General features: G+C 38.5%; 2 protein-coding genes across 2 annotated transcripts in view; both read right to left on the minus strand.

The window, feature by feature from the left end:
* Positions 1-478: 478 nt before the first annotated feature.
* LOC141440143 (uncharacterized) lies at positions 479-5813 on the minus strand. Its single transcript, XM_074104609.1, has 3 exons — positions 5729-5813; positions 5031-5170; positions 479-4308 (listed from the first exon to the last, which is right to left on the minus strand). Exon 3 carries the CDS (start codon positions 4289-4291, stop codon positions 479-481), a length of 3813 nt encoding a protein of 1270 aa, XP_073960710.1. The 5' UTR covers positions 4292-4308; positions 5031-5170; positions 5729-5813.
* A 7394-nt stretch (positions 5814-13207) lies between these two features.
* The window catches only part of LOC141440212 (uncharacterized), a 30102-nt gene continuing 15773 nt past the window's right edge, over positions 13208-27536 (minus strand). The window contains exons 12-19 of the mRNA XM_074104675.1: positions 25278-25399; positions 22569-22649; positions 21223-21393; positions 19785-19869; positions 18792-18890; positions 18136-18227; positions 17036-17117; positions 13208-16439 (exon numbers count right to left, since the gene is read on the minus strand). Coding sequence (XP_073960776.1) covers positions 15904-16439; positions 17036-17117; positions 18136-18227; positions 18792-18890; positions 19785-19869; positions 21223-21393; positions 22569-22649; positions 25278-25399 — 1268 coding nt within the window. The 3' untranslated portion in view covers positions 13208-15903. The remainder of the gene's footprint in view (positions 16440-17035; positions 17118-18135; positions 18228-18791; positions 18891-19784; positions 19870-21222; positions 21394-22568; positions 22650-25277; positions 25400-27536) is intronic.

Here is a 27536-nt window from a genome sequence, read left to right on the forward strand (position 1 = left end):
CATCTTTTGCTTGTTCCTTTCTCAGATTTTACTAACACAGGTCCTAAATAATCCACTCCAGTGAACGTAAATGGTTTGCTATAATTAACTCGTTCATGTGGCAGTGCAGGTGTGGGTGGTAACTTAAATGGTCCGCCTTTATGTTTCATGCAGCGTGGGCATTTGTTCAAGATCTTCTGAACATAGCGTTTTCCTTGTGGTATCCAATAAGATTGACGGATTAAGCTCAATGTATGGTTGGCACCAACATGATAATTCTTTTCGTGTGTGTCTTTAATGAGTTTATTTGTGAAATCGCAGTCTTTAGGTATGATCATCGGATACCTCTTGTCAAATGACCATTCAGCATATTTAAGTCTACCTTTACACCGTAAAATGCCATCGATATCTTTAAATAGGCCTAAATTCCGACTAAGATTAGTTTCTTTTCCGTCTACTTCTTCTCGAAAGTATTCGGCTTGTATTTTCTTAATTTCTTTTAGTGTACTATCTCGTGGTTCAATGACTTCTTGTTTTTAGATTGTTTTTCTATTGCTTCAGGATCTTCTCGAGCTTCTTCAGTCTTCGATAGACACTCCCCAACCAAAAGAGTATGTTCTCTAGCCGTGCTTACAGGCCACTTACCAGGCTCATCGAGCAGATAATCTGGTCCGGTCAACCATCTTTGTCTATCTTCCTTCAAACTTGTTGGTCTGGTAGCTACATCAGCAGGATTCAATTCTGAAGGAACATATCTGATAATCAAGTCTTTATTTCTCTTAATCTCCTCAAGCCTTCTCGCTACAAACGGAGTTAATAATTTGCTTGAATTGAACCAGTCGATCACAATTTGACTGTCCGTCCAGAGTACTTGTTGGGTTATCTTGAAGTGAATGAACTTTGTTATGTATTTTATCAAACGACTTCCAATAAGTACACCTAAGAGTTCAAGTCGTGGTATCTTCAAATTCTCTTGGTCTTTTATTGGCACTAGGCGTGACTTTCCTATGACAAAACTTTTTTCATTCTTTCCTACTATATAAACCACAGCAGAATACGCTCTTGTGGAGGCGTCCGAGAAGCAGTGAATCTGACAATCATTGTTTTGAGAATTTTTCAGGTAGCGTCTGGTCAAACTTGTTTCTTTAACTTCGTCTAAGTTTCCTTTAATTTCATTCCATTGATCAACAATATCCTGGGGCAATGGTGTATCCCATTTTATTTTTATTTTCCATAGGTCCTGTAGCAGTAGTTTAGCAGATAGCAACGTGGGTACTGTGTATCCACATGGATCATAAATGGATGCGATGCTTTTCAAAATACCTCTTTTGGTATTAGCATTGTTGAGTACCTTAGTCCTTAGGTGAAGCGTATCATCTTCCAGGTTCCAGTCCAAACCTAAAACCTTGACAATTTTATCAGGAGCAGCATCAGGAATACTATGCATTAGTTCCTCGGAGTTAGAGCTCCACTCTCTTAAATTCATCGATATTTGTTGAAATGTTTCTTTAGACTTCCAGTATAAATCTAATGCCTCTTGTGTATTGTTGGCTCCAGTCACAATGTTGTCGACATATATATCGTTGGCTAGTTTTCTGACTTTCTCGCTTTCAGCTTTTGACAAGTGATGTTTTATAGTGGCGTTCAACATGAACGGACTCGAGATGATTCCAAATGGAACCCTCGTGAATCTCAGGTACATAAGGTTGTCTTCATTTACTGCCTTATGGATATTTTTAAGCCATAGAAACCTTGTCACATCTCTGTCCTGTTCTTTAAGTCCAATTTGTAAAAACGCCTTTTCAACGTCCGCTGTGATTCCAATGGAGTAGCATCTAAATTTTAAAATTAAACCTGTCAAATCTTCCAACAACATTGGGCCACAATGAAGATGTTCATTTAAAGACTTGTTGTCTTTGGTTTTGGCTGACGCGTCGTATACAATGCGTAAGGATTTACCAGGTACCGAAACTCCGTGATGAGGTAGGTAGTGGATTGGATTGCTCTCTTCATTTGCCTGTGTGATAGGTACTACTTCTATAATTTCCTTTTCTAATTGGTCCTTTAATGTTTCATCATATTTCCGCAGAGTATCAGCATCTAGCCTCTTGACTAAATTGACTAAGCGTCCGAACGCCAAACCAAAGTTTGATGGTATATGCGGTGGATATTCGTTCCATGGCCAACTTACATAGTATCTACCGTCTCTGTTTTCAGTGGTTTCATTAAAATGTTTGATGGCTTCTACATCTCGATCCATTTTGGGCGAGTCGGTGATCCCAATTGACTCTAAGTCCCACAAGCACTTTAAGTTGCCATTGTCTATTGGTGCGTCCGGTCGGTTTAGTCTGGTTTCACAGGATGCTTGGAAGTATGTTACTACTGACAAGTCGTCGCAGGATTTATTTGCGGTCATTCTTGAGACTCCTGAAAGTATCCATCCTAACTCGGATTCTACTAAGTATAAGTCTTCCTTTATTTGTATTTTTCCCATACCCATGAGCGAATAATAATAATCGTTACCGATTAGGATATCAACTCTATCAGATAATGATCCATCGTCAGCAAATACATAATTTTCTATGTGATTCCAGTTGTTTAGTTTCTGATCCATGTAGGGAACGCTATGAGATATTGATGGGACAACATTAGCAAACAATGTTTTAATGTTATTAGTGCGTGTTTCTATATTCAACTTTACAATCGGGCTATCCAGTTCTTGAGGTACTTTGGTTCCAAAGGTAAAGATGAAAAGGTGATTTTCCTCTTCGGTTTTTAGTCGCAGTTCTTCAGCAATGTTTCGAGTCACATAGCTCCGTTGGCTTCCTGAGTCAAGTAAAATGCGACACCTTTTCGACCTTCCATTTTCACCTTTCACCATAACTACAGCTGTTTGAAGTACAGTAGGGCCTTTCATGCCTACATGCATCACGCTGGTGCTTGTAGATGGCTTTTCTGTTTCCTCCCTTTTTGTAAAGTTGTTAGGACATAATGCCTTATGGTGACGAAGTCGAAGTCCCTTTGAAGAGCATTTGTAACAAAACTTCTTGAGTTCACATTGTTGAAGAAAGTGTCCTTCTCGAAAGCAGTTGAAACACCTGTTCTTCAATTTGGCTTTTCTTTCTTCAATGGTTTTAACTTTCCCACAGTAGACATTATAATGGTTTTCTCCGCAAAAAATGCATGACCACTTCCTTTTCTTTTGGCCATAAAACCTTCCATTGGTCTCCTTTTTAGGTTCAAATTTTCTCTTCATTGGTGTATAATTTTTATTTGGTCTTGAATTCCAATGGCTAGTTCCAGGCTTGTTGTCAAGTGAAGTGAAGTGATTTCTTTGAGGCTTTGCATTATGAGGTTTGTTTTTCCTGAATTCCCTCCGTTGCGTTTTCTCCTTGACATGCAAAGTTTCCACTGTATATTGTGGTGCCTCACTCGTGGTCTTCTCCTGTGTCATTCTTTGCGATTCCTCCTTAGCAGAAATAATTATGGACAGTTGCCTGCGGATATCTTCAACGGTCTCCTTCCCATCGGACCCCAGTCTAATTTTTACCTCGTATATTATTTCACTAGGGAATTTCTCCATAAGCAGGAATCGCACATGATTGGAACTGGTGTTCTCTCCCATTGATTGGAGCACCCTCAAGTGTCTTTCAATTTCATCCAACGTTCCACGGCAGTCTTCCATTTTCTCAGCTCGTTTGACGTTGTTCAAGGCCTTGTGATGTGCATATATTATGTCATTTTCTTTTCCATATCTTGTCTTTAATGCATTGACAGCAATTTGATAACTTTTATTTGTGGTATCAAATCCATCCACAAGTCTGGCCGCATCTCCTTTCAGTGAACCCTTGAGGTACAGCAGCTTGTCAACGTCGTTCAGCTTTCTCCGGTTAATATTTGACGTGAACTGGTCCCAGAACTGATGCCATTCAAGTACATTGCCACTAAACTCCGGCAAAGTCAGATCTGGAAGCTTACTGTATGATGATTGTGCGTTTTCTTTACTTGATGTTGTGGTTTCCTCAGACTTCAACTTTATTTTGGTTTCGAGTTCAGCCAACACTACCTCTCCTTGCAACTGATCGGTTGTAAAATCAGAAATTTGGTCCGGGTTCGGGTTATTGCATGTGTTGAAGTAGTTGTACAGTTCAGATGTGAAGCGAGACAAAATAGACTTTAATTTAGCTGTAACCACCTTGGCATTATCCAAATTGTTGTTGTCTAACGTAATGCAGAGATTGAGAGCTTGTTCTGATAAACATTTAATTTCTTTGACAAATGTGGACAAACGAGTTAACAATATTTCTTCCATAATGGTTAAGTAGAATGCTGAAATTAAATTTAACACCATAATAACATGCAAACATAAATAATGAATCATTAAAAAAATGTATATGACTTGCTGGCCAGTGTCTTAAGTTTTACCTAATTGTGGGTAACAATTTGGCATCGTCAGAATAATATATTAAAGTTTTTGAAGTGAGAAATTGCATCTGACTGTACTCATTGCTAATATGATAAATGAATGTGAAATTGTGGATGTAATGTAAGTAATCACATTATTTATTATTTATAACGACACAGTATTCATAATGTAAATTACAGTAGAATGGCAAAAATTAAAATAATGATTAATAATGATGAATAATGATATAGTTTACTTGACGTAAAATAATTCTCTTATAAGTTATAAGCTTGCACCAAGATTCTACTACTTGAATTTTTATTTTCATATGTGGCAACACTTGCTTACTTGTATGGCTTGTTATCATTAATTCAAACTGACTTTTCACTGTGTTGCACTTAAATATTCACACACATGAGTAACAGCTACATCAGAAATAATTAGACTTAGATTTTGTTTAGTAGTCGTTATACATAGGTACATAGTTATATACCGTCACTTATGCATGTCACGCATCATTGTATTTTATTTCGACTAGTACTTATTTATAAATTGCAATGTAAACATTAACACTTTGTGAGCCGTCGGTAAATGAAATCATTGCGTAGTATTCTCAAATTAATAATAAGTATGACTTAAAACATACCTTGGTCTATGCCGAATGAAATGACGTTCGCACGCTCGTATCCGTGAAGTTTTTATGTATTTGAATCGAATTAGAATTATCCTCCTTAATTCCTCTTATCGTTGGCGGCAGTGGCAGCGTTCTCGCGTAATGTGTATGCCCTTTAAGTATTATGTGTAACATTTAAACTTTGAAACATCACAATATTAAAACTTTAAAATCGGGATAAATTTTGTTCTTAGATTCGAACTAGAACATTCGACCACACGGTCTTTATTCCGTAAGAAACCCACAGAGAGTAAGCTATCTACATAGGTAGGCAGGTACCTAAGTTTGTTCTGGGCAGCAAACAGAAATCGTAGTAATCGTCATCTTAAACACGTTCAAACAAGATTCAATTAAACTAATAATGATCTTAGTAAAGTTTAGACTTATTTTCTGAACTTAAACTTGTAACTTGTGTGTGCGCTTACGCGCTAAGCTATCTACTTGTCTACTCAAAGACGAATAACGCGACGCACAGAAGCTATTTTGTTACTAATCCAGTAATGAACAAAACACATACAAAACACTCGTTATTCATTTGTTACACAGATCATCGAGTCGTAGTTCAAGAGTAATCTCCTAGTAAAATTGCTGGTTTCCATCAGCCATGTACACGCGTAGCGATTTTGGCTTTAAACTTGGTAAAATATAGTAAAACGTTCTATGAGACTTACCTAAGTATAATACAACACTCGCTAGGTGTTTATTTTCACGTTTTATACAACTTTTTCCACTGTAATCACTTTAAGTAAAATTTTCACGTTTTCAGCCGTCGTCGGTTCGGTGGTGAAAACTAGAGAGAAGAAAAAATGGCCGCGCCTTTCCCGCTCGTCTTTCTGACAATTTAATTTTTTATATCAAACTTTTAATCTCACGTTATTAACTTGTTAATATTGCTAAAATTAAGGATTTATTTTTTAATAGCAAGTGTGCGTATTAACTTTCTTAGTTGATTTGTCGTAAAAATCCAATAGTGATGCATTATAATGTACTTGACCTAAATCTTTCGTAGAGAAATGCACCATTGGAGCTTGCTTTTACTTCCGGTTTCTAGTATTTCATATCCTAAACTATTAGCCTATTAGAGATAAAATATTGCCAGTAATGCCAACATAACGACCTTTAGGTACATTGCACACTTACCATACCATACATGACAGCAAATGTGGAATTATAGAATTAAAATTGGACTAATATAATCAAGCGTAATATATTGGTAATATACGTATTAGTAAACAATCTCATATTTTTACTAGATTTATTTGAGAGTACAGTTCTATGCAATTTGAAATGCCATTTACTATTCACGATTAATTTTCTAAAAAGGGATAAGTCAGTTTCTGTTCATGTGTAACTGACCTAACCAACGTAACCCGCTGGTTACTAAGAAATTCTAGAATCGAGGTCCGGATCGCACCGTCCCGCTCGCTCTCATATTAAATTCTATTAACGTGAGCAGGACGGCACAAAACGAGGCTCGCACCCGCCAGCAAGCAAGTCATTTTCGCCTTCTTCAGATGATCGTCATGATCTTATATTACTCTCGAAATTATAATTTGCATGTTTTATAGTTTATAGGTATTTCTTATGTACATATAATTAGTTGTTTAACTAGGCTTATTTTAAGAAACTCCTTTACAAATTGTTTATTCTATACAATATACAGGTATGTATGTACATGTTTAGGTCAAAATTAAAACTTAGTTTCAGGAGTGAACAACAGATGTCGCTGTGAGTCGCAAACTTGCAATGAGCTTTTATTTCAATTAAATTTTAATTAGTCAGTCAATGCATTATTCAACTTACTTATGGTTAAATTTGAGTCTTATAATCCCAGCTCATCTCCACCATTTGTCGCCACGATTATTATCCTAGGCCGTTACATTATTACCTAACGTACCTACATAGACAGGGCAGCGACACTTGCCCTGGTTGAACAATGCATCAACTCTATGTATTCTCATTATAGTATGCAAGTGATTAAGATTGCGACTCATACCTGTATACTCCTAGTCAGGCCATCTGTGTTCAGCTCCGTGGACTTAGTCTGCTTCGCTTTACTGTATTCACCACCTGTTGGAGTAGATAAAGTATGACTCCACTGCATGGAGCCCTAATAGGTGTCTTAGGTTTACCTAGTGAACTTATATGGTTATCATCATCAGTTAAGTTATGTACAATTATGTAGATACAAACATATGCTTTCTTTCTAGCGATATATGTGCTTATATCGGCACTCTCGGAGCCTGTATATTAAACATCCAGTGGGATCGCCGCAGGTCACCCACTGTGCTCATACTGCAAGGCAGACTGTGGAGCAGCTCCCCCCTCATATCCACAGGGACCATGAAGAGTTAGTCTAACATGGGAATCGCTTTCATATTCTGAGACCTCAGTCTCGGCGCCAGGTGGACAAGCCACTAACTACTCACATTAGGAGTCAAAGCATTGGTCACACAGACCACAATTATCAAGATATCTGTCTCTATCGGACATTTGGTTATTACAGGTTAATGTAGGTATATGATAAATCTAAGGCACCCATAATGCTACTTGGCACTTGGTATACTTATTATAGTACTTAGCTTTCATAGCTGCGTCGCCCGCGATGTGATCATTATTCCAGAACACGACACTGACTCTAGTAAACTGAATACTGAACATTAACTAGAAAAGTCACTCTCGCGAGCGCGCCAACTGAACTATGACAGATCGACAGAGCAGGAAGTCATAGACTTACTTACCATAGAGTTAAAGGTATTGCCATAGACAATATACATTTCGCGGAAGTGTCGCGACAGTCCATTAACGAGATGTTAAAGCCGCGGGTTCACGGTGGATGTATGCCGCTCCCATCGAAGCAACTGAAGGTCTATGGGGGAGGTCTATGTCCAACAGTAGACGTCCTACAACTGATATGATAATGAGGATGATGACGATTATTGATTCTATGATGAAGTAAAAGAATTTCTTTGCACACCCGCGACCTTCCATTGATATGGACCTCCGCAAAGTAACGCCTGATTCAATAAGTGATTCAGAGCACGGCTTCGGTCCTCTCTGCTTGTATGGAAGAGTATCCCAAGGAAAATATGTGTAAACATCTGTAATAGTAGTATTTATGGGATACAAAATTGGTATTTTAGCTCGATGAAGTAAAGAAAAACATTTTGAAAAATTCAAATTATTAATTTTGTATCCCATAAAAACACACTATTAAGAAGTTTATATAGATTTTCCCTATAATTTGGAAAAAATACGCTATTTTGGTGGGAGAGGCTCCTTTGTTCTGGGGACTGAAGTCCTAAGGAAGAGCGTCGGACGTTGTATATTATTATGTATATGCGTCAGAGTTGACAAAATTTGATAGTGCGATGTAGGATTGGGTTGGAGTTTCTATACTTGCTCACTAGATGCCGCTAGGAGTTGTCACACTATGTTTGATCGCATAGTCGCGCAAAAATTGTGCTCTGAAATTCGATATTTGTATCTTACCGTCCCTCTTACTCCTATGAAACGCTATAAGCGTGAACGGGACGGCACTACACGAAGTTCGAACTTCGTAAAGCCAGTTTCATCAGACGGATTGTCCAACGCGGGCGGAATCTCAATCGCATTCACCAACTCTTTACTGACATTTGATAAAGTTTAACAAGTAAAAATTATAGGTAATTGCGATTGCTATTATATGCCTATACCTAGAATTGCACCATACTGTATTATACTGTGCTCTTAAGGCAAAAGGCTGTATCTCAAAAAAAAAATACTTGAGTTATTTATACCATCTGAACTGAAACACAATGACTTACATTTCCGGAGCGGTACAACTTAGGGATCTTTAAAAAACGACCCTATCAGTCTCTCAAAGGGCAACGCACCTGTGATAACCGTCGTGTTGGCAGGTGTCCATGGGCGACGCTGATTACTTCCCATCAGGTGACCTGCATACTTGTTTTCCCCCTTTTACATAAAAAATACTACCAATGGCATAAATACCTATCTCGTGTTTTTTTTAAATACCGCCCTTTGCTTTAAGACGGCAGTATCGTTATGTGTGACAAAATGACAAGGCGGTCCCATATTTAATTCGAATTTTAATTTACTCCAAAAGTGGACAGCGGTCCTACGGCCGACCAATTTTTAAACCATGTCATTCGAGAACATCCTTCTGTAGTAAAAATCTGTGCGTTGCTAACTACAAAATTTTGAATTTCTAATTCAGCACAAATTTTCGCTACTTCAGAATGGCGTGATTTTAAAAATCGGAATCCGCATAATACCAACGTGCGGACGCTCGCGATCACTTATCATCTCTTTCTACCCTAGTATCTACTACACTTTGAGGGAAAGAAATGATGAAAGCGATCTTTTTGAGTTACTATACGTAGACCTCAAGTCTCTTTTGTTTTGTTTTTTGTTTGCTTCATAAACCTATAACAACTATCTGTACATACAGGTACATACCATGTTTGAGCAAATAAATGACTGATTACTGATTACTTTCAACGACACCAAATTGACGAATACTTCAATTCCTCTACTATACCTAAATCCTCTATTGCTTTGGACATAGTGCTAAATAAAATAGAAACTCGCTTTTCATCATCCCAGCCTATAGGTTGACTGTACCTACCGTTGGGGTTGATTAAATTAAAAATTAAAGGTTCCCAATCCGCACTGGGCCCGCGTGGGAACTATGGCCCAAGCCCTCTTGTTCCGAGAGGAGGCCTGTGCCCAGCAGTGCGACGTATATTTTAATTTTTAATTTAATCAACCCCAACAGTGGGTACAGTCAAAAAACCGCACCATGTACCTGGGTGGAACCTTTGTACTACTAATCATTTTGATATTCCATACTTTTGTCAAGGTAATCATAGTGAAATTGATTATTAAAAGGTCCTGGTACATGAATCAGTATGTTCGACTGCAGAAAGATTGAATAAACATATTTAAAGGAAGTAACTCTGTCGCATGGCCGTGCAGTCCCTCCGCTAGTACAAGCAGTATCGTCTTTACCATAAGGACACGGCCGCGTGCCCAAGGCAAGGCCCCCCAGCCCTATTTAAAGCCCCCCGCCGCCCTCCCCCTCCGCAGCATGTGCCTGACGTGCGGACGCAGGCCCTCCTGCAGGTCGAGCAGCCGCAGCAGTATTAGTACGCGCAATGACTCATGCGACCGACCTTGGGTTTCATGACAAGAACAAAAGGTCGAGGGTTTCAAGTGTGATGAAATAACTTCTTGTCGGAATAAATTAGAAAAAAGTGAATATATCGGCCTTTTGGGGGTCCCCCCGAGTTGGGGGCCCTGGGCACGGGCAACGTGTGCCCTTATAGTAAAGGCAGTACAGGCCTTTGGAGTGGGTAGAACTGGCAGTGTAAGCGAGCGCGCAATAGCGCTAACTTCTTTCCCGTTCCCATATCGAAAATACAAACTGAGACATGGATGCACAGAAAAACCAGAAAGAGACCGGCACTGGGAATCGAACCCAGTTCCTCAGCAATCCGTGCTGCGTGCTATAACCCCTACGCCACTGCTGGACAGGAATCTAAACACGAATTTTCCTATGCATACATATCTCAGGTTGCTTATTTCTACTATGCTACTTAAGCAGCAGCACTACCCGTAAAAGTAACAAATTTGAAGTTGAAATAAAAAATACAAAAAGACTCCAAAAAACCAATCATTCTTTTCCGTTTACTAGCATTGTGTGTCACGAACGTTCTCGTGGGGTATACCGACGCAGAAATAGAGTTAGTAACACGGCTAAGTATGTTAAAATATGATAATGTATGAACATGTTACAGCGAAAATGAGATACGTAAAAGAACGAGGGTCAGGGACATTGACAAGCGTGATAGTCAATTTATGGGATACCGACTCGGCGGTAGGAATAACCTTGCAAACGAAAGTGAATTTTCCAAATCCAGTACCTGTCGATCCCAATCCGCACTGGGCCCGCGTGGGAACTACGGCCCAAGCCCTTTAATCCTGAGAGGAGGCCTGTGTCCAGCAGTGGGACCTATATGCTGGGATGATGATGATACTTGTCGAAATCATCGATGAAAATTGTATGCAAGAATGCACGCACACGGATGAAATAGGAACCTTCTTTCTTTTGAAATCTGTTAAGTAAGATTGAAAAAGACGAAACGGCAGTCAAAAAGGGTAACTAGTTTTCGTGACTTTTAACATTATAGAAAAACGACTTACAAATCAAGTTGTAACAACTGGTTGAACAGGGAATAAAATAACTTAGAGGCAGAGCTTGCTACGGCAGAGGCAACTACAGCCGTCTCTTTGTGCCTGCGCCAGCCGTGGACGCGTTGCCAAAGACCACATAACTAGGCAACAGATTCAACAGGGTTCGTATCTAGTCGCATTATTTTTGTCATAATATTTATTAGTCATCATTTTTTCCCACAAAAACCATTAACTTTTAAAAAAAAAATTTAGAACGTATAGGTTAGGTTAGGTTTGTTTTATAATATAACAATTTGGGACAATTCATAGATTCAGAGAAGAGTTATGCTATGATTATGACAAACATTACATTGTGCCTTTAAACAATTATGCGAGCCGATAAGGACCCGGTTCTACACTTTAGTTTGGCAACCGCCATATTTACCGTCGACGCCGACGGTGTAAATAGCAGTCAGAGATTCTAGTGTCAAACCGCCGAAAATAATAAAACCATCACGATATTTTGAGATATGGAACCCTAACAAAATAGGTATACCTATTAAACAATCACTATTAAAGAGACGTTTACGGAAATTCGTCGAAGAACTAAAGTCACCGACATAGCTAGAAAATATGAAAGTTGAAGAATGGCAATGGGCGGGCCAGATAGATAACCGTTGGGGGAGAAAAGTCCTCGAGTAGCGACCACGAACCGGAAGACGGAGCGTCGGCAGGCCTCCCACCAGGTGGACTGACGACATCGTAAGAGTTGCGGGAAACCGGTGGACGCAATTGGCGAATAATCGTTCATTGTGGTGTTCCAAGGGGAGGCTTTTGTTAAGCAGTGGACGTCTTCCGGCTGATGATGATGATTAATACGACGCTACAATCTAGAGACACGGCAGCGTGTCAAGCCAAGTTTTAAATCTGGCTCAACCCGTTTACTAATAACACGCTACACGAACGGCTATTTACGATATGTGAGCCGATTCAACACAATTTACGGGCAAGCGTAAATCGAGCTAGTTAAAATGTTCATAGTGCGACAAAAAAAAACCTAATATTTCTCCAATTTCGAAAACAATGAGCGAGAACAGAGGTATTTTTAATCGATAGCAGTGGTGAGCACTGGTACTGCCCCCTGCAAAAATATCTGACAAGTCCTACCGGCCCTAGAAGGAGTCAAATTAGATATTTATGCACCCTTTATTGTGTCAGATATTGGTTGGTGACTAGGTGTACTCTCTTGTATGGATTGACGGAGTTCTGGCGTTGGGGGTAGCTTGCGGCCAATAGCGTAGAGACGCTACCAATTGTAAGGGATCCGTAATCCTTCAATGTTTACAAGGTATACGATCTGCATAAAAGGTCTTGATATAATATCAAGAAATAAGATTTTCGCATTAGGATTTAATCTGAACAGAAGTGAAATTAATTGGGAATTGTCATTACGCACTTATCGATAAATTATAACCCCCGTAACTATGCAACATAAGGCGTCCATAAAATCACGGTTCTTGACCATTTTTTGGCAATACAACTCTCACAGAAGTAAAAAGCATACATAGGGTTTTTTTTTTTAATTTCTAGCGGGTCAAAATCATTTTGGATGGGCGCCAACATGGTAGTTTGTCCTACAATCACTTTAAAGTTGGAAAACACCCCAGACTAATTTTAAGCACCTAAAGGAATTAATTAATTTATTATTTTCTCCCAAAAAAGCTTATGACGATGGTATCAAAAATATAAGGGTTACTCAAAAACCTATTTTTCATTAGATTCTATTCATAACGATGTATTTATTGGAAATGAGAAATTATAAACGAACGCAAATGTATTTGAAGAGATCGAGATATAGACAACCAAAACCAAAAAAAGACTAACAAAGCCAATAGTAGGCAATCCAAAATAAATCTAATAAAATCGTCTAAATTTCCAATAAATCATCTACAGAGACAAAATAATATACAACCTTATTGTTAAGCTTTATTTTTATAAGCAGAAAGCAAAATTTATTTTTAATTCTAAAGTGTCAACCTATTATTTTTCGTGACAATAAGCAGCGAGTTTCTATTTTACATTTAGCACTATTATATGACGAGTACGCACGAAGAATAATGTAGTATATAATATGTATTTACTATGATTGAAAGCAATTATTGTTGACTTTTCTCCAAACCTGGCATACTGGCATTTGTCGTGTCTGTAAAGATTGCTCTTAGCTTATAATGCCGCCTATTCATAATCTATAGATGTGAAGACTTCTATAGCATCAAAACGCAGAGGGCAATAGCTAGAAACATTGAGTTTACCGAACGCTATGGGTAAAATAGCACTGTACAGTTGATTACATAAACGTCGGAGCTGCCTAGGTGCTCAAGAATACCTTAACACGGTTGCGTGTTCAAATGAGCACCTAGACTGCTACGATGTTAATAATGGCGAGTGTACATTGTGTCAGAAAGTTTTGCTCTCCGATATCATGATTGCGCTAAGTCAAAATATTAAAATGCTTTCAATGTAAATCCCAACCCTAATCCTACATTTTATAATTATAACAAAAACATTAATCTAGTCTTCAACTTCCAAAACAATAGAGGATTTATATGTAGACTAGAAGGAAATATATCGAGAAAATAAAGTGTTGTATGATTCATACAGTTGACAAACACAACACAATAGACAAAGTGCTCAAAATTTCATGTCAATAACTCTTTGAACACCCTGCATACTCCAATAAATCGATAAACATCAAAAGTAATTATTATATCAGTAATAATTGAAACTGTCAATGTACAGTCGCTTACTTTCTGGATTGACTGCACCATGGACTGTCACTTTTGATAAAGTATCGACAAAGAATTTAATGTCTACTGAATCCACACAAAGAAAACCACAGCAGTGATTTCAATAAAACTCTTCAAATATATTATTTACATACATTCGGTCTTTAACAAGTATTGCTGTCTAACTGCGCGCATTTTTAACAAGTCTCATTTCGATCACTTATTTTTTAAACCTCGTATCTATCCGAATTGTGGACTTACATAATGAAAACTGTGCATTTCGAAATAAGGATGATTTTAAAACAAAGTTGTGGTCAGATACGATGTTGAGAAAATAAGTGGCCCCTTTTTAAAATGGCTGCCGAGGGGAACGCGATTACATAAGAGAGAGATGGAAGTCTTAAGGTGGTCGTCAGTACACTATTTAGTACTTAAATATTACATCACCTAGAGCCTATATACATATAAACAATTTAGAACTCTTATTTTAAACACTTTTCTTTGGGCCGTCGTGTAAATGTACTTGTAAATTTCAAAGTAAACTGGGACTTAAAAACTTCATAAAAAAAACCTACCATAAATAAAGGAATGTGTACTGCTTGGCCTAAGTACAATCGAACCAGTTGAATGATGGTTTTTAGTTTGGCGATATATCGCTAGATGGCGTTAGTATCGAGAGGTCCGTTTGACCTTTCGTTCTTGCTTGCGATTGGCTCACTTAGTTGTTAAACCAATCATAAACGTGACAAAAACGTGAAATAAATAACATAGACCAGAGGCCGTATTGTCTTAGGTTTCTGACACTCGCGATCACAATCAAATGACAGTTTTTGTATGCCATTAGATAGTTGAAACTATCCAATAATCCCAAAACAAAAAGCCTCTATACTTAGCCTAGAACACTACTATAAAATTTAGTTTATAGTGAATTGAGTCTGCAAAAAAATGACGTCACAGCTTGCTATTTACCTACTGAATATCTATCTATTAACTCACGTTTAGAGGCACACAAAAAGTGTATAAATTAATTGGTAGTATCAACTATCCAAATGAAATGGTTTTAATACATCATGATCTAATAAAAAAAATCTTCCAAACGCTTTGAATAAATATTTCTAGTTTCAATGTACATTTTAGCAGCATTTCAATATTGAACGACGACAACCTTAATATTATATCTCTAACTTAGCAATGTATCCCTTTAACGTAGCATATCACCAAATGGCAATTTCACTGTCATATTTACAGAATCTGGTCAAAATACTAAACAATCCATTTCTATAATTCAATAGAAGGATTATTGATGCAAGCGCTTTCGCGCACTTCGAGATCTAAAATGGCCTATTTAATTAGCTGCTAGGTATTTTATTTAATTTAGCTATTTTATTGCCGAAATTTTGGCAAACATTGCCATTTTGTATAACATAATAAACAAAATATTGGCTAGATCACTGGAATTTTTCTGAAAGGTAAACATCAGTTCTGTCGGATAAACTGCGCCGGTATCAATAAACTTCATTAACCGAGTTTAAAAAGGTAGCCTAAAATTATAAAACTGCTGTCATAATTTTTTACATGTTGTCAAATCTATTTCTGTACAAGCTGCTCGCCGTCGCTATAAGCATCCCTTTCTTGCTAACTAGACTATTTCGATACAGCCCCACTAAAACGAGACAGAAGTATTTCTCGATTGTTCTGTACACTCCTTCCACTTGACCATTTATTAAGGGCACAAAAGCGACAGTCAGTAACTGATGACAACTACACCTATAAGAACTTTAAAATTGCATAGAAGTTTTTCGAACAGTCTTTGCGCCAATTAGGTTGAAAAACGATCATATCGTCACTCACAAGTTGATTTCAATAGTCACTACACAACACAATCACCAAAATCTCTGCGGTCTGGGTCCCATCCACCGATTCGGCGGTCGGGGCCCATTCCTGGGCCAAAACTGTTGAGGCGGAAACCCGGGCCTCATATTAGTCCTGGGTCCCCAATTCCTGGGGAACCTCTGATTCACAAACCTCGGTCCTCTGTTATTCCAATCCTCAGGGAACTCTTCATAGTCTGGAGGGGAAGGGTTCCTTTCTAAAGGCATAGGGTTTTTGATGCCTCGACTCCTCAAATCTTCGTCGTACGCGTCTTCTTGGATGTTTTCCTCGCTGAAGTTCTTTTGAAAGGGTAGGTTGAAGGACTTCAGGTCTGGCGGCATGTTATCAAAAGGGTTGAGCATTCGTGGTATGACAGGGGCGGAGTGGGGTTGTTCCTTTTCTTTCCGTTCTTCGAAGTCGGAACTGTTGATTCGGATGAGGTTATGGTGTTCAGTTTTACCGTTGTCTCCGCCCACGAGGACTTTGTTGTTGTTAAAGCTGTGTCGCCGGTGTTCGGTTGCTGATGATTGGTTGGGATACATACCTTCTGAAAGCACATTGATAGATTAATAAAGGTCTTGTGGCGAACGTAGCGACACCTAGTCATCCTATAGAAAAACCGCTACAACGCACGTGATGCTGGTGATGTCAATCATGTTCTACGTCATGCTATTGAAGTTTCTAAAAACACTTCTAACTTTTTTCTTAATGACTGGTCCCCAGGCATATCTTCCATGAAAGAGATCCCTCTATTCCCAGAGTATCTTTTTGCGTGTGAACATTTGATTTCAGCAATACTCCTTGAATTTGCTATGAAGATACGTTTCTTTAGGTTGCATACAAATGCGCAAAAAGGTACTCTGCGCCTTAACACATAAATCATTTACGACGGAAGCGAGAATGCGGAAGAAGTCTCGCCACGTCTACGTAAATAAATAACCAAACTAAACAAATTTACAAAAGTTACAAACCCCCGACATTGTCATAATTTCAAAGTTTAATATCTTAAAAACGGATAAACCAATTTTAATGAAATAGCTAACAACCACCGCAAGGAACTACTAAAAACTTAAATATGATCAATGTAGAAGCAAGGTCGGTTCTGCTAGTCAATAATAATGTTAGTATTCAAATATATCTTACGTTGGTCCTCGTCTTCCGACAAATCCATATCGACGCTTTCCACGATGTCAGTCGGCGCAACCATCGGCGGTACTCTGTAGTCCTGGAGAATAGTGTTGAATATAAAAGGCTAATCAAATATATCTGGCTAACAACTAGGCAGTTCTAAGTTAGGAAAAAAAAGAGGTTTTAACATTTTTTCAAAAAAAGAATAAGTTTCTCAATTTCTTCTACAAAAGGTAAATTTGGTATAGACATAGTTTAAGACCCTGGGAAGGACATAGGATAGTATTGACCCCGGAAACTGCATAGTTTCCGCGAGGTAACGATAAACGAATTCTTTGCAGACGGAGTCGCGAGTCAAGGCAACATATATGAGAATTAAGGTGGATTTGTGGACGAATAATTGATGTAAGCGACCGGATCAAATGACCGAAGACTTCTGTGGAGTGAATGGGACGAGCGACTGGGTAAAAGAGGTTGAATAAAGCAGCGTTTCCACGAATAATGTGCGAGGTTGTGTTGCGAGGAATGAGTTTTTCATTAACCAATAGAAAGCCGCACATCTCTGGTGGAAACATCTGAGCAGAGCGAGCCGAGGTAAATGAAACGTTACTTCTATTGGTTAATGAAATAAATATTCCTCGCAACACATCCATGCACATTATCGAACATAAAACTACCGTGAGACTCACTCATATTAAATTATATTGTAACGGATAACTCACGTCTTAAACCGAGTTTAGCTCGACATGTTTCGGGCTATTTCGTAGCCCTTCTTCTCAGGAGCACGCGAACGCGACTCGGCGGCTGCCGCAACACGCACACTACGCGCCACCGCTCTGCTCGCGCGACATGTCGAGCTAAACTCGGTTTAAGACGTGAGTTATCCGTTACAATATCATTTAATATGCACATTATCGTTGGAAACGCTGCTTAACGATCGGGTGAGCCTTGCTAGATGTGTTTTCTGTTCTTTGCTACCACCGCTTTCTATATTACATTTTAATTAACTTTTTTACTTTCATTCGAGAAAGTTGGTTTTCCTTCGTACGTTCCCACATTTAGTATACAATAAAAGTAATAACAATAACGTAGTCTAAGTAATAATCAGTGTTTACCTGGTCCAAATTGATAGGGGGCGGCACGGCGCGCGGCGCGGGCAGCCGCGGCGGCTGGTGCGTCAGCGATATCAGGTTCCTGTGGTCGACATCTGAACAACCAACGCTATATAGCAACTGCAGCAAACAGCCAACGGGTACAGGATACAAAAAACAAGTGGACATATGCTTAGGGCATTATCAAATTACCATCTGCCACAGGCTATTTCTAAGTCGTTATCAGATAATTATTGCACGCTTTGTATATATTGGTGCTGGTGATTGCACCGTAACTGGTATCGGCGGAAATGTTCACATGCACATTGATACACACTTTGAAATCTTGACGATGGCGATTATTGGTCGTAGCTTCTATTCGAATAAAACTGGGCAAGTGAGAGTCGAACTCACGATCGCGTGGAGCGGGTTCCGTACAATGAAATATTTAAACAATTATGTTCTTTTTTTGGGCTTGATAAAGTTATCTTAGGGTGTACTTTAATCAAGAATGGTATTTCGGTTCTGATGAGGGAGCAGTAAGGCAGCCACTAGAGCTCCAAGGCAGAATAACGCAACCTAGCCGTATTGGGCTTGTAATAGTCTTAGGATATACTTAGACCAAGAATGGTATCTAGGGTATAACAATGGAGGTTATTCATTGTTTAAGTAACATGTACCTTGCGGAACGACAGGATGCCTGTTAGCAGAAGTGGTGGGAGGCAGTGGCATCGGCGGCGGCGGCAACGGGAGCAATCTGTGGTCCACATCTTCCATATCTGTAACGCCAGAACCACTTAAACCCTATTAAGATGGCGCTAGACACCTGTTAGTTTCGTAACAATGCGGACCCTCGCTACTATACTTTAATAAGCATCTAGCTATAATGTATTAACTAAGCTGACGTTACAGTATTAATAGTAGGTATGACCACGAGAAATATAGGTAATGCCACCAGAGTTGATGTCACGCGCACAAGAACATGTCATGTAATGGCAGCGAGATTTTTACAGTCACTAGTTCATTTCATTCATTCTCCTTTGTCTTCCATTGCGCTACGGTATGGTCGAAACTTAACTATTAACATGATCTACATATAACTAATGACATGAGCTACAAATTCGTAGTCATCAAATTAACGAACGTATGTTTGCGACAGTGAACTGTGAACGTTCAAAAAAGAAAGGAAGAGAAAGAAATGTCATGACTTAAAAGCGACGAAACAATCATAGTTCTTACCATTTTCTTTGCGCGTTTCGAGTGCTGGGGCAAAAATAATTATTTATAACTTAACTTTTTACCACCATACAAATAAATGTATCACTAGCATATATTCCCGGATTCACTCTCGTGAAAGAATGAAGAATACGCTGGTTTTGTAAAGGAGTCTTCTATCCAAATTGCAGGTTTCTAGACTTAACAGTTTCGGCTATTAAAAGCTTGTACGATGCTTTAAATGCAACAATTTGTTGAACAATCGCTTCTATGAAAACAGTACACATTTACAAAAGCTAAAATAAACAAGTTTAAAAACATGCATTAGAATAAGTAGTCCTCGAATTAACTTTTGATTTCGGTAAAGGCTGAATTGATTCGAAATTCGATTTCGGTTACACATCTCGTTTCATTCGGACACTAAATAAAAAAAGGCAATAATTATGTCTGGTACTTACGTCCTAAAAGGGGTAAAACGGGGGGCGGAGGTGGCGGGGGTAAGATACCTCGATGATCCACATCCACTGGAGGTATTTCCGGTACCTGAAATATTTAAGTATTTAATTTATGCCAGATTTGTTTTCAAAGTCGGTGAATCTCGTGCAACCAACAACAGGCCATTGTAGCACAATTATTAGAAACAAACACAATTGGGGATGTCTAAAAAAAATTACCCATGGTTTTTATATTTTTTTTTGTATAGAAAAGTCAATCATAAGAAACTAATTTCAATATTTTTCATTTAGTTCACTACTTTTTTCAAAATTAATTATTAAAAAGATTTTGGTTGATGACGTCACAATTCGATAAAGTGCTACCACATAGCTGATTGGTTCATGACTTTGTCATGTGGCACCCTCTTTATTTTTTTATCTGTGGTCAAGTTTAGTGTCAACTGTCAACCAACTTTCACTATTGTCAATCCGTTCCATCCTCGTAACATAATATTATTATACATTTCGTATAACGCTGTGAACTGCTTTTCCCTGGATTCCGATTACCCTAATATACTCGTCGACCTGTGCTAGTACCTCGGACGGAACCTGCTTATTCGTTGAACTTTGCTTGCCTCTGGATACAGAGATGAATAAAAATTGTAATGTACCACAGGCAAACACTAACATATAGAAAACAGCCAGATAAGAGGGTTTCAATACGTCTTCTTTGAGATTAGGTTTTAATACTTGTCAAAACCCAATCTCAAAAATTTAAGTTTTATATAGCAGCTTCTTAATACCTTAGTATATTTACCAGTAAACCTAGTACAGTCAGCAGCAGAAGTAGATAAGCAGTTGTAGTGCTCAAATGAACACTCTCTTATTACCTTGGCTAGAATCGTGTGTAGATCATTCAAATCATTTATTCAGTAAATAGGCCGCAATGGGCACTTTTACACGTCATTTTTTTTAACTACCAGCGCTTTCTGAAAAACCATTATTGCTTTGAACAAAACACCGCAAGAAACTTGAAAGAAAGTCATTTTTTCAAAATAAAATAATTACCAAACATAATACTTAAAAACTACAGTATAAAATTAAAGAAAAAATTACATAAAAAGAGCAATAATAATACAGGGGTTCATGGTTACAAAACTAAAACCCTTAGTTACAAAACTAAAACTAAACATAATATCGTCACTACTTTGAAAAAAATCTCATATCTCAAATCAAAACGTCAACAAAATTGACCCTTAAAACAATGTTCATTAAGTTCACTCGGAACGATCATTGATTTTGAGATACTAGCTTTTTTCAAAGTAGTGACGATATGTAACTATAGCTACGTTCAGTGGAAGTTTTTGAGCGTAACTGCTCACCCACATCTGCTGCTAACTGTATTAGCTGTGTGGATGCTACAAAGAGACTAGAATCTCTCTGACACTACTACGACACTCACTCTCGGATAGACGGCGTTCTCCGGTATAATGATCGGCTGGTGCGGCGGCGAGGCAGGCGCGTCCACGAACGCGCGCGGCGGCGGCGGCGGCACCGGCAGCAACCGCCGGCACCGGCACCGGCAACGGCAGCGGCGCCGGCGGCGGCACCGGCGCCGGGACACCCACCGGCACTACTGGCTGTGACAAACATGGAACATTAAGGGGCTGTTTTCACCACCCATTGATTAATTTTATTTGACGGATAAATGTGATGCCGTCTCAGTCTATTCGAACAAAACAAACAGAGAAGGCATCACATTTATCCGTCAAATAAATTTAATCAAGAGGAATGGTGCACAGGGAGTTTCGAACGTCGTTGGGCTGGGACGCCATTGACTGTAGCAGACGGAACTTTATCCGTGAGCGTCGCAGCAAAATAGGGAAATTTATTATAGTGGCAAAACTGTTATCCCGTCAGAGTGCAGCACTAGCACATACCATATGTTTATGGTTTATATTTTTTGAGTATCTTAAATGTCCGTAGAATGCGGTAATATCATATTCTATATAAATCATTCGCACCTTTAAAAATTAAACTGAAATAATTCGATTTTTTCTCATTTTAAAATTCAACCAGATTGTGTTTTAATTTAAAGTTTATTTTGGAAATGTGAATATATAAAATTGTTCATGTTCAATTATAAAGGGGCTATTTATTTTGTTACTCATAAATTATGTCATGATTTCTATAGGTATTATAATAATACTCTTTGATCATGATCTATCATGGCGACAAAAATAAAGATAACTGACGTTGTCATGGCGGTTTCTTTACGGTTTGTGCTAGTGTCGCCCCCTGCGCGGAGCTTAGCCTAATATACCCTATTCATTACGCGCTCGCCTCTTCAACTCATCCGCACATCGCTAGTGTAATAAGGCTCTTATTACGTTTGACTATGTTTGACCTATGGCCTCTCAAGCAGAGGGTCGTCAGTTCGAGCTCGAGCTCGCACCTCTGATTTTTTTTAAATCATGTGCGAAGTTACAATTGAAATTTACCATGACTAGTGAAGAAATTTAATTGTGTGTGAAGTTCCCAATCAGCATTGGGTCTGCGTGGCAACTACGGCCTAAGCCCACTCGTTCTAAGAGGAGGCCTGTGCCCTGCAATGGGACATGTATAGGCCAAGATGAGGAATGTGATTAAGGTCTACCAGGGGAATAACCGGGCGAAGATTGATAATTAAGCCAAGGGTTTTATAATTAAAAATCGGTAAAGAGAATTTGCGAGTTGGTGCCAGTGGTGTCTCTCGCCACTTGTGGCCGTAGGTGCCCTAGGTGCCATAGGTGACGTTCTAGAACTTACAGGCATCCACGTGTTGTTGTCCCAATCATTTGCAGGGGTTTCTGGCTGATAGGACTCCGGCGCGATAGGGCTCAGGATCGTCTGAAAACTAATAATTAGTTGGGTTTATTTGAGTTGGGTATTGAGCCTAAAGGCGGCCCCTAGACGATCTTAAAGGTTCTCCGTAGGATAAAAAAAATCGGGCTACTATTGTATTGTATTGTATTTTCACTATCATTAGCCCTAATTTTAGTATTCCGAATATACGTCGTAACTATTTCACTAGCCTTACAAAAAGGAAAATATTGTTTTTCCTAGCTATTCATTAGGCCTATTTTAGCACCCGAATCTACGTTATACCTATTTTCTTATGCCCGGTTTCTTAATTCCTCTATTTTACTTGTCCTAACGATAACGACCGTAATGAATGTCGACCGCGGAGCTCCTATTCCGCGTAGATTAGGCGCTTTGCCCCTTGTCGAATCTCTCACCTAATCAAAGACCGCATGGATCATTGTCGCCATATTGTTGGTCTAATTTACTTAATTGAGTATTTAATTTCATATAGATTTCATTCAAACAATGATTAGAATTACAGCTAATGATCAATAAATCATTAGGAATAATACCATTTCGTTAATAATATTAGGGCCATTCAGCGAATTGTGATTTGAGATTTTGCTAATTTATTTACACTGCGTAGGGACGGTTAGGAGAAGAGATTGTCTAAAAACACGATTATCGATTATCCAATCTATCATATTTCATCGTTCACTCATTCAATTCATGCGTGCCAACTCTTATGAAATTGTGAATCGACCTACACTGTGTGAGTGAATTAATTACCTCTGTTGTTAGCTATGCTGCCATAGAAGGAAGTGGGTGGGGGAGGGTTGCTACCCTCTTGGGATATCAAGTCCAATCCCGGCAACGCATCTTGCGATTTCTGCGATAGCGTCCCACTCGCCACACTGTGGACACACGATATAATATAGGATAAGATAATAATAACAACGACGGGCACCCATCTATTAATGATAAAAAGTGTCATATAAAGTGTTAATGTTCACTTGTCATGTGGTCAATTTTATGTGACAGATAAATGTGATGCCGTCTCTGTTCATTCGTCTAGTATGTTAAAAAATATATCGCGAGTGAGTTGTGAAAAATAATTTTGGCCAAACTATGAAAAAACTACAAAAAACTTAAACCGTAAATTCAAATCAGATTTTTGCAGGCAATCCTATAACACTGTTAGTGCTAGAAAGCTGTCATTTTGTAGATGTATCTATTATTTTTTAATTTTGAATCTCACGTTTCAACCCCTTTTCACTTTTTTTTATGCAACTAGATGGCAAACGAGCAAGTGTGTCTCCTGATGGTAAGAGATCACCACCGCCATAAACATCTGCAACCACCAGGCGTATTGCAGACGCGTTGCTAACCTAGAGGCCTAAGATGAGATACCTCCGTGCCAGTAATTTCACCGGCTGTCTTACTCTCCACGCCGAAAACACAACAGTGCAAAGGTCCTGCCAGTTACTTTTTTACTTGGGCGACCTGTGCCCAGCATTGGACGTGCGGTAAGGCGAAAAATGAAACGAGAATGCTTCCTAAGTTCTACCTGAGTGTGTTGTCCGAGTTAGCCGTATTCTCGGTGACGAGCGTCTTCAGAAAGTCGTTGATATTAAGTCTTGGTTCTCGTTCGGTCTCGAGTTTATCACTTCGATTTTATTCGCTGCCAAAAGAAAAGTATTTCGATAAGAAACGCAGTTAGCGATAAAACATATTTTTAAGACATAAAAGTTTATTGCATTGACTTTCGATCGAATGAAACGCACATGCCAATCTCGGATCTGATATACTATACGCAGCACACACAAATTATGTATTACTGCATACATTTGAGGGCCAGATTTTTTTCCCTCAGTATATGTTAAGACACAGACTCCAATTCGAATTTGTATAACTTTAGTATTTTCGTTGTTTAATTAGGCTACATAAGTATCCGAAGTTTAACATTATCGGATTTTTTCCAGCAATCCACCATCACACACATCATCACATCTAAAATGAGCCTTCTATGAACTGACACGTGTTTAAACACGTGTTCAACGCATGCCTAATATTTTGTGCAACATGGTAATAGGTACTTTCCATAATACACCAGGTGATGCAAGTGGGGGGTTCATCATCGTTTATCACGGCCTTTGTTCAGCGTTGGAAGGGAAGAACTGCTCATGATGATGATGGTAATACTTTATTCATATAGTCTCGCAAGTCGGCGACACCGGGTTGCCTAGATTTTTGTGATAACAAGTATGGCAAAGCCTGTTATAGAATAGAATAGAAATAACTTTATTCAGTTCAGTTATACACTAACTGCGCAGTGTTTCATCCTACGACATTGTTATCCTAACACCCTTATTCCCCTTGTTCCCCGCACGTAAAACCTTACATAACCAGCACTGGTAAGGGCCATATTATATCCTAAAAAAAATTAGGTCTTAGTCGCAAATTATACCTAACTTGCTTCGCTGTAGTCGTACTTAATTTTCTGATACCTAAATTACGGTAAATTTGGTTTATTGGTGACCAACGCAATGACATTATTAAAATCTGTTTTACGAGTAAATAGGAAATATTTGGCTCTTTGCAGCGCTGGTTATGTACAGGGAAATAGGTCACGCTTCTCTCATTCCACGCTACTGATGTGACCATTGAACTCACGCTGTTAGCGCCGACGGGGCTCACGTCGTTGAATATTGCCATCGCGTTGTCCGAGTTGAGGATGAAGCGGCCCAGGTTGTACAGCGAACCGTCCGCCGACAGAGACGTGTTGAACGTCTTGTCTATGTTTTATGACACTGCAGAGAATTCCAAAATTTTACAAGTTGCCGTAAGTTGCCATTGCCCGCGCTGCGTCCGGTTTAAGAACAGGGCAAATCGGCTAAATGTCGTATCATCTATGAATCAAAATGACCACGACTTTAGATGGTCTAAAAAGCACATGTCAAATTATGTATTGTCCATATTGTATGAAGATGTAAAAAATACTAATTCGTAGAACGTCCATGAAGGAGCACGGCCAGATAGCAACAAGTCTAAGTATATAAAATACCCAATATTAAAATTAACCCAAGATGAACTCTAAAATCGCAATACGTTCAATCAAAACATTATAATATCACATATCGTCACTACTTTAAAAAATCTCGTATCTTAAATCAATATGTCAACAAATTTAACCTTGATGTAATGTCTATAAAGTTCACTCAGAAAATTGACTATTTTGAGCTACGAGTTTTTTTAAAGTAGTGACGGTATGTCACAATGTAAAGAGATTTGAGTTTAACTGTTTAATTTTTGAGGTTTTGCTTTTTGGTCATTCTCCTACTCCGACTGACTGCTTTCAATAAGAATACATGAACTAATTGCTTGATGTTCAGCGTTATGGATGTTATGCTAATGGGGCAAATTGCTAATAGGACATCAGACATTTCCCTTCTTGGTCAATTTGTGACATTGGACATTTTGCTACATAGACAATTCGGTACTAAAGAGGGCTATCGCGTATACCGGTATGAATTAGTCGCTCTAGCGACAAATTCGTGCCTCTAGGCGCTATCGCAGCAAGAAGGTTCGAAATGTCAAAATGTCACTGTTTTTGGGTGAGCTAGGCGGTTTATATGTATAATAATTACAATTATTTTTGAATATTTCGCAATACCTGATATTAATTATGGCAAATATGCGTTACGGGACAATGAATGTCTGTGTTTTGAGACAGTTTTGTCTTTCGGAAACCTGTGTCTCCCTTTTTTTCGAAACAAAACGGGAGTACGCGACATTGTGACATGATCGAGATTTTGCTAGTCCTCTAATACGGTATTTTGACAACTACTGATTTTGCCATATCTTTAATATTATTTTGAAAATATAGATATACAGTTACCCCCTTATTCATAAAACTTAACAAGCCTATGTTAACTAACAAATGCTTTGTCCCTTTCTAACAAATACAAATGTCGAAGTGACAGATAAGGACAAACGAATTTTAGCGGCATTTTAACTAAAATAGGTGTTGATTGTCGTTTATGAATAAGGGGGATAGTGTTTAGCAAAGAGAAAAATTTAAATCGGTTGAAAATTGGATTTATAGTGATTTTTTTGAAAAATCTGTATACCTGTGTCTTTCTCAAACGCTTTTCTCTATGCAGCAGGTATGGCGGTACTGGCGTGTGACGTCACATGCCAAGTATGTCTTCTCTGACTAATCTGAAATTTCAAACCTTTATAACTTTGTTATTTGTAAAGGTAGCTTAAAAATTGTTTTTCTATTTGATAACAGGCATTGTGTAGTTTTAATTTATAAAACATATACAAAAAGTCAAATACCGTATTACTTAGTTGGTTTAAAAAAAAAATGTTATAATATATGCTACTAATGTGCTTAGGAGATATAGTCCTTGTTACAACGACGACAAAAATGTATGCTCCATATATATTTGACACACAGAAAACATACAGAAAGTACCGTCGCGCACTTTATAAAGGACCAATTAACACTAAGAATACGGCCGAATGTACTTTATAAAGTACAAATTGTTAATTGAATAAAGAATTCTAAGAATTTTGAAAATAATATCCAAAATAACAAAGCAGGTCAACCACTAGGTCTTAAGGACTAAAATTGTTAAAAATGTCAGGACTCTGGAGGTTAGAGTTTGTCAGTCAGGGATGTAATCATGGCAACGAGGCAACAACTCCCGAGTTTTCCCGACGGCGATTCCTTAATCTAGCCATCTTGCCGTTATGTGCAGATGCAATATAGGGTTATCACCACAGTTAAAAATGAGCGAATTTTGTATTTTTTTTTACTTTGTTTAAGTATCTAAATATTATAAATCGACTGTGTATCACTCAACGATGCAATATCTCCGCAAGGGTCCCTCGTCGAAATCCACCCTGTATATAAGAAAAAGTTGA

The sequence above is a fragment of the Choristoneura fumiferana genome, chromosome 22, assembly GCF_025370935.1.
Source record: "Choristoneura fumiferana chromosome 22, NRCan_CFum_1, whole genome shotgun sequence".
Classification (NCBI taxonomy): Eukaryota; Metazoa; Arthropoda; class Insecta; order Lepidoptera; family Tortricidae; genus Choristoneura; species Choristoneura fumiferana.

Excerpts from the sequence above, each read along its gene's own strand:
- LOC141440143 (XM_074104609.1), bottom strand. The coding sequence starts at position 4,291 with ATGGAAGAAATATTGTTAACTCGTTTGTCCACATTTGTCAAAGAAATT.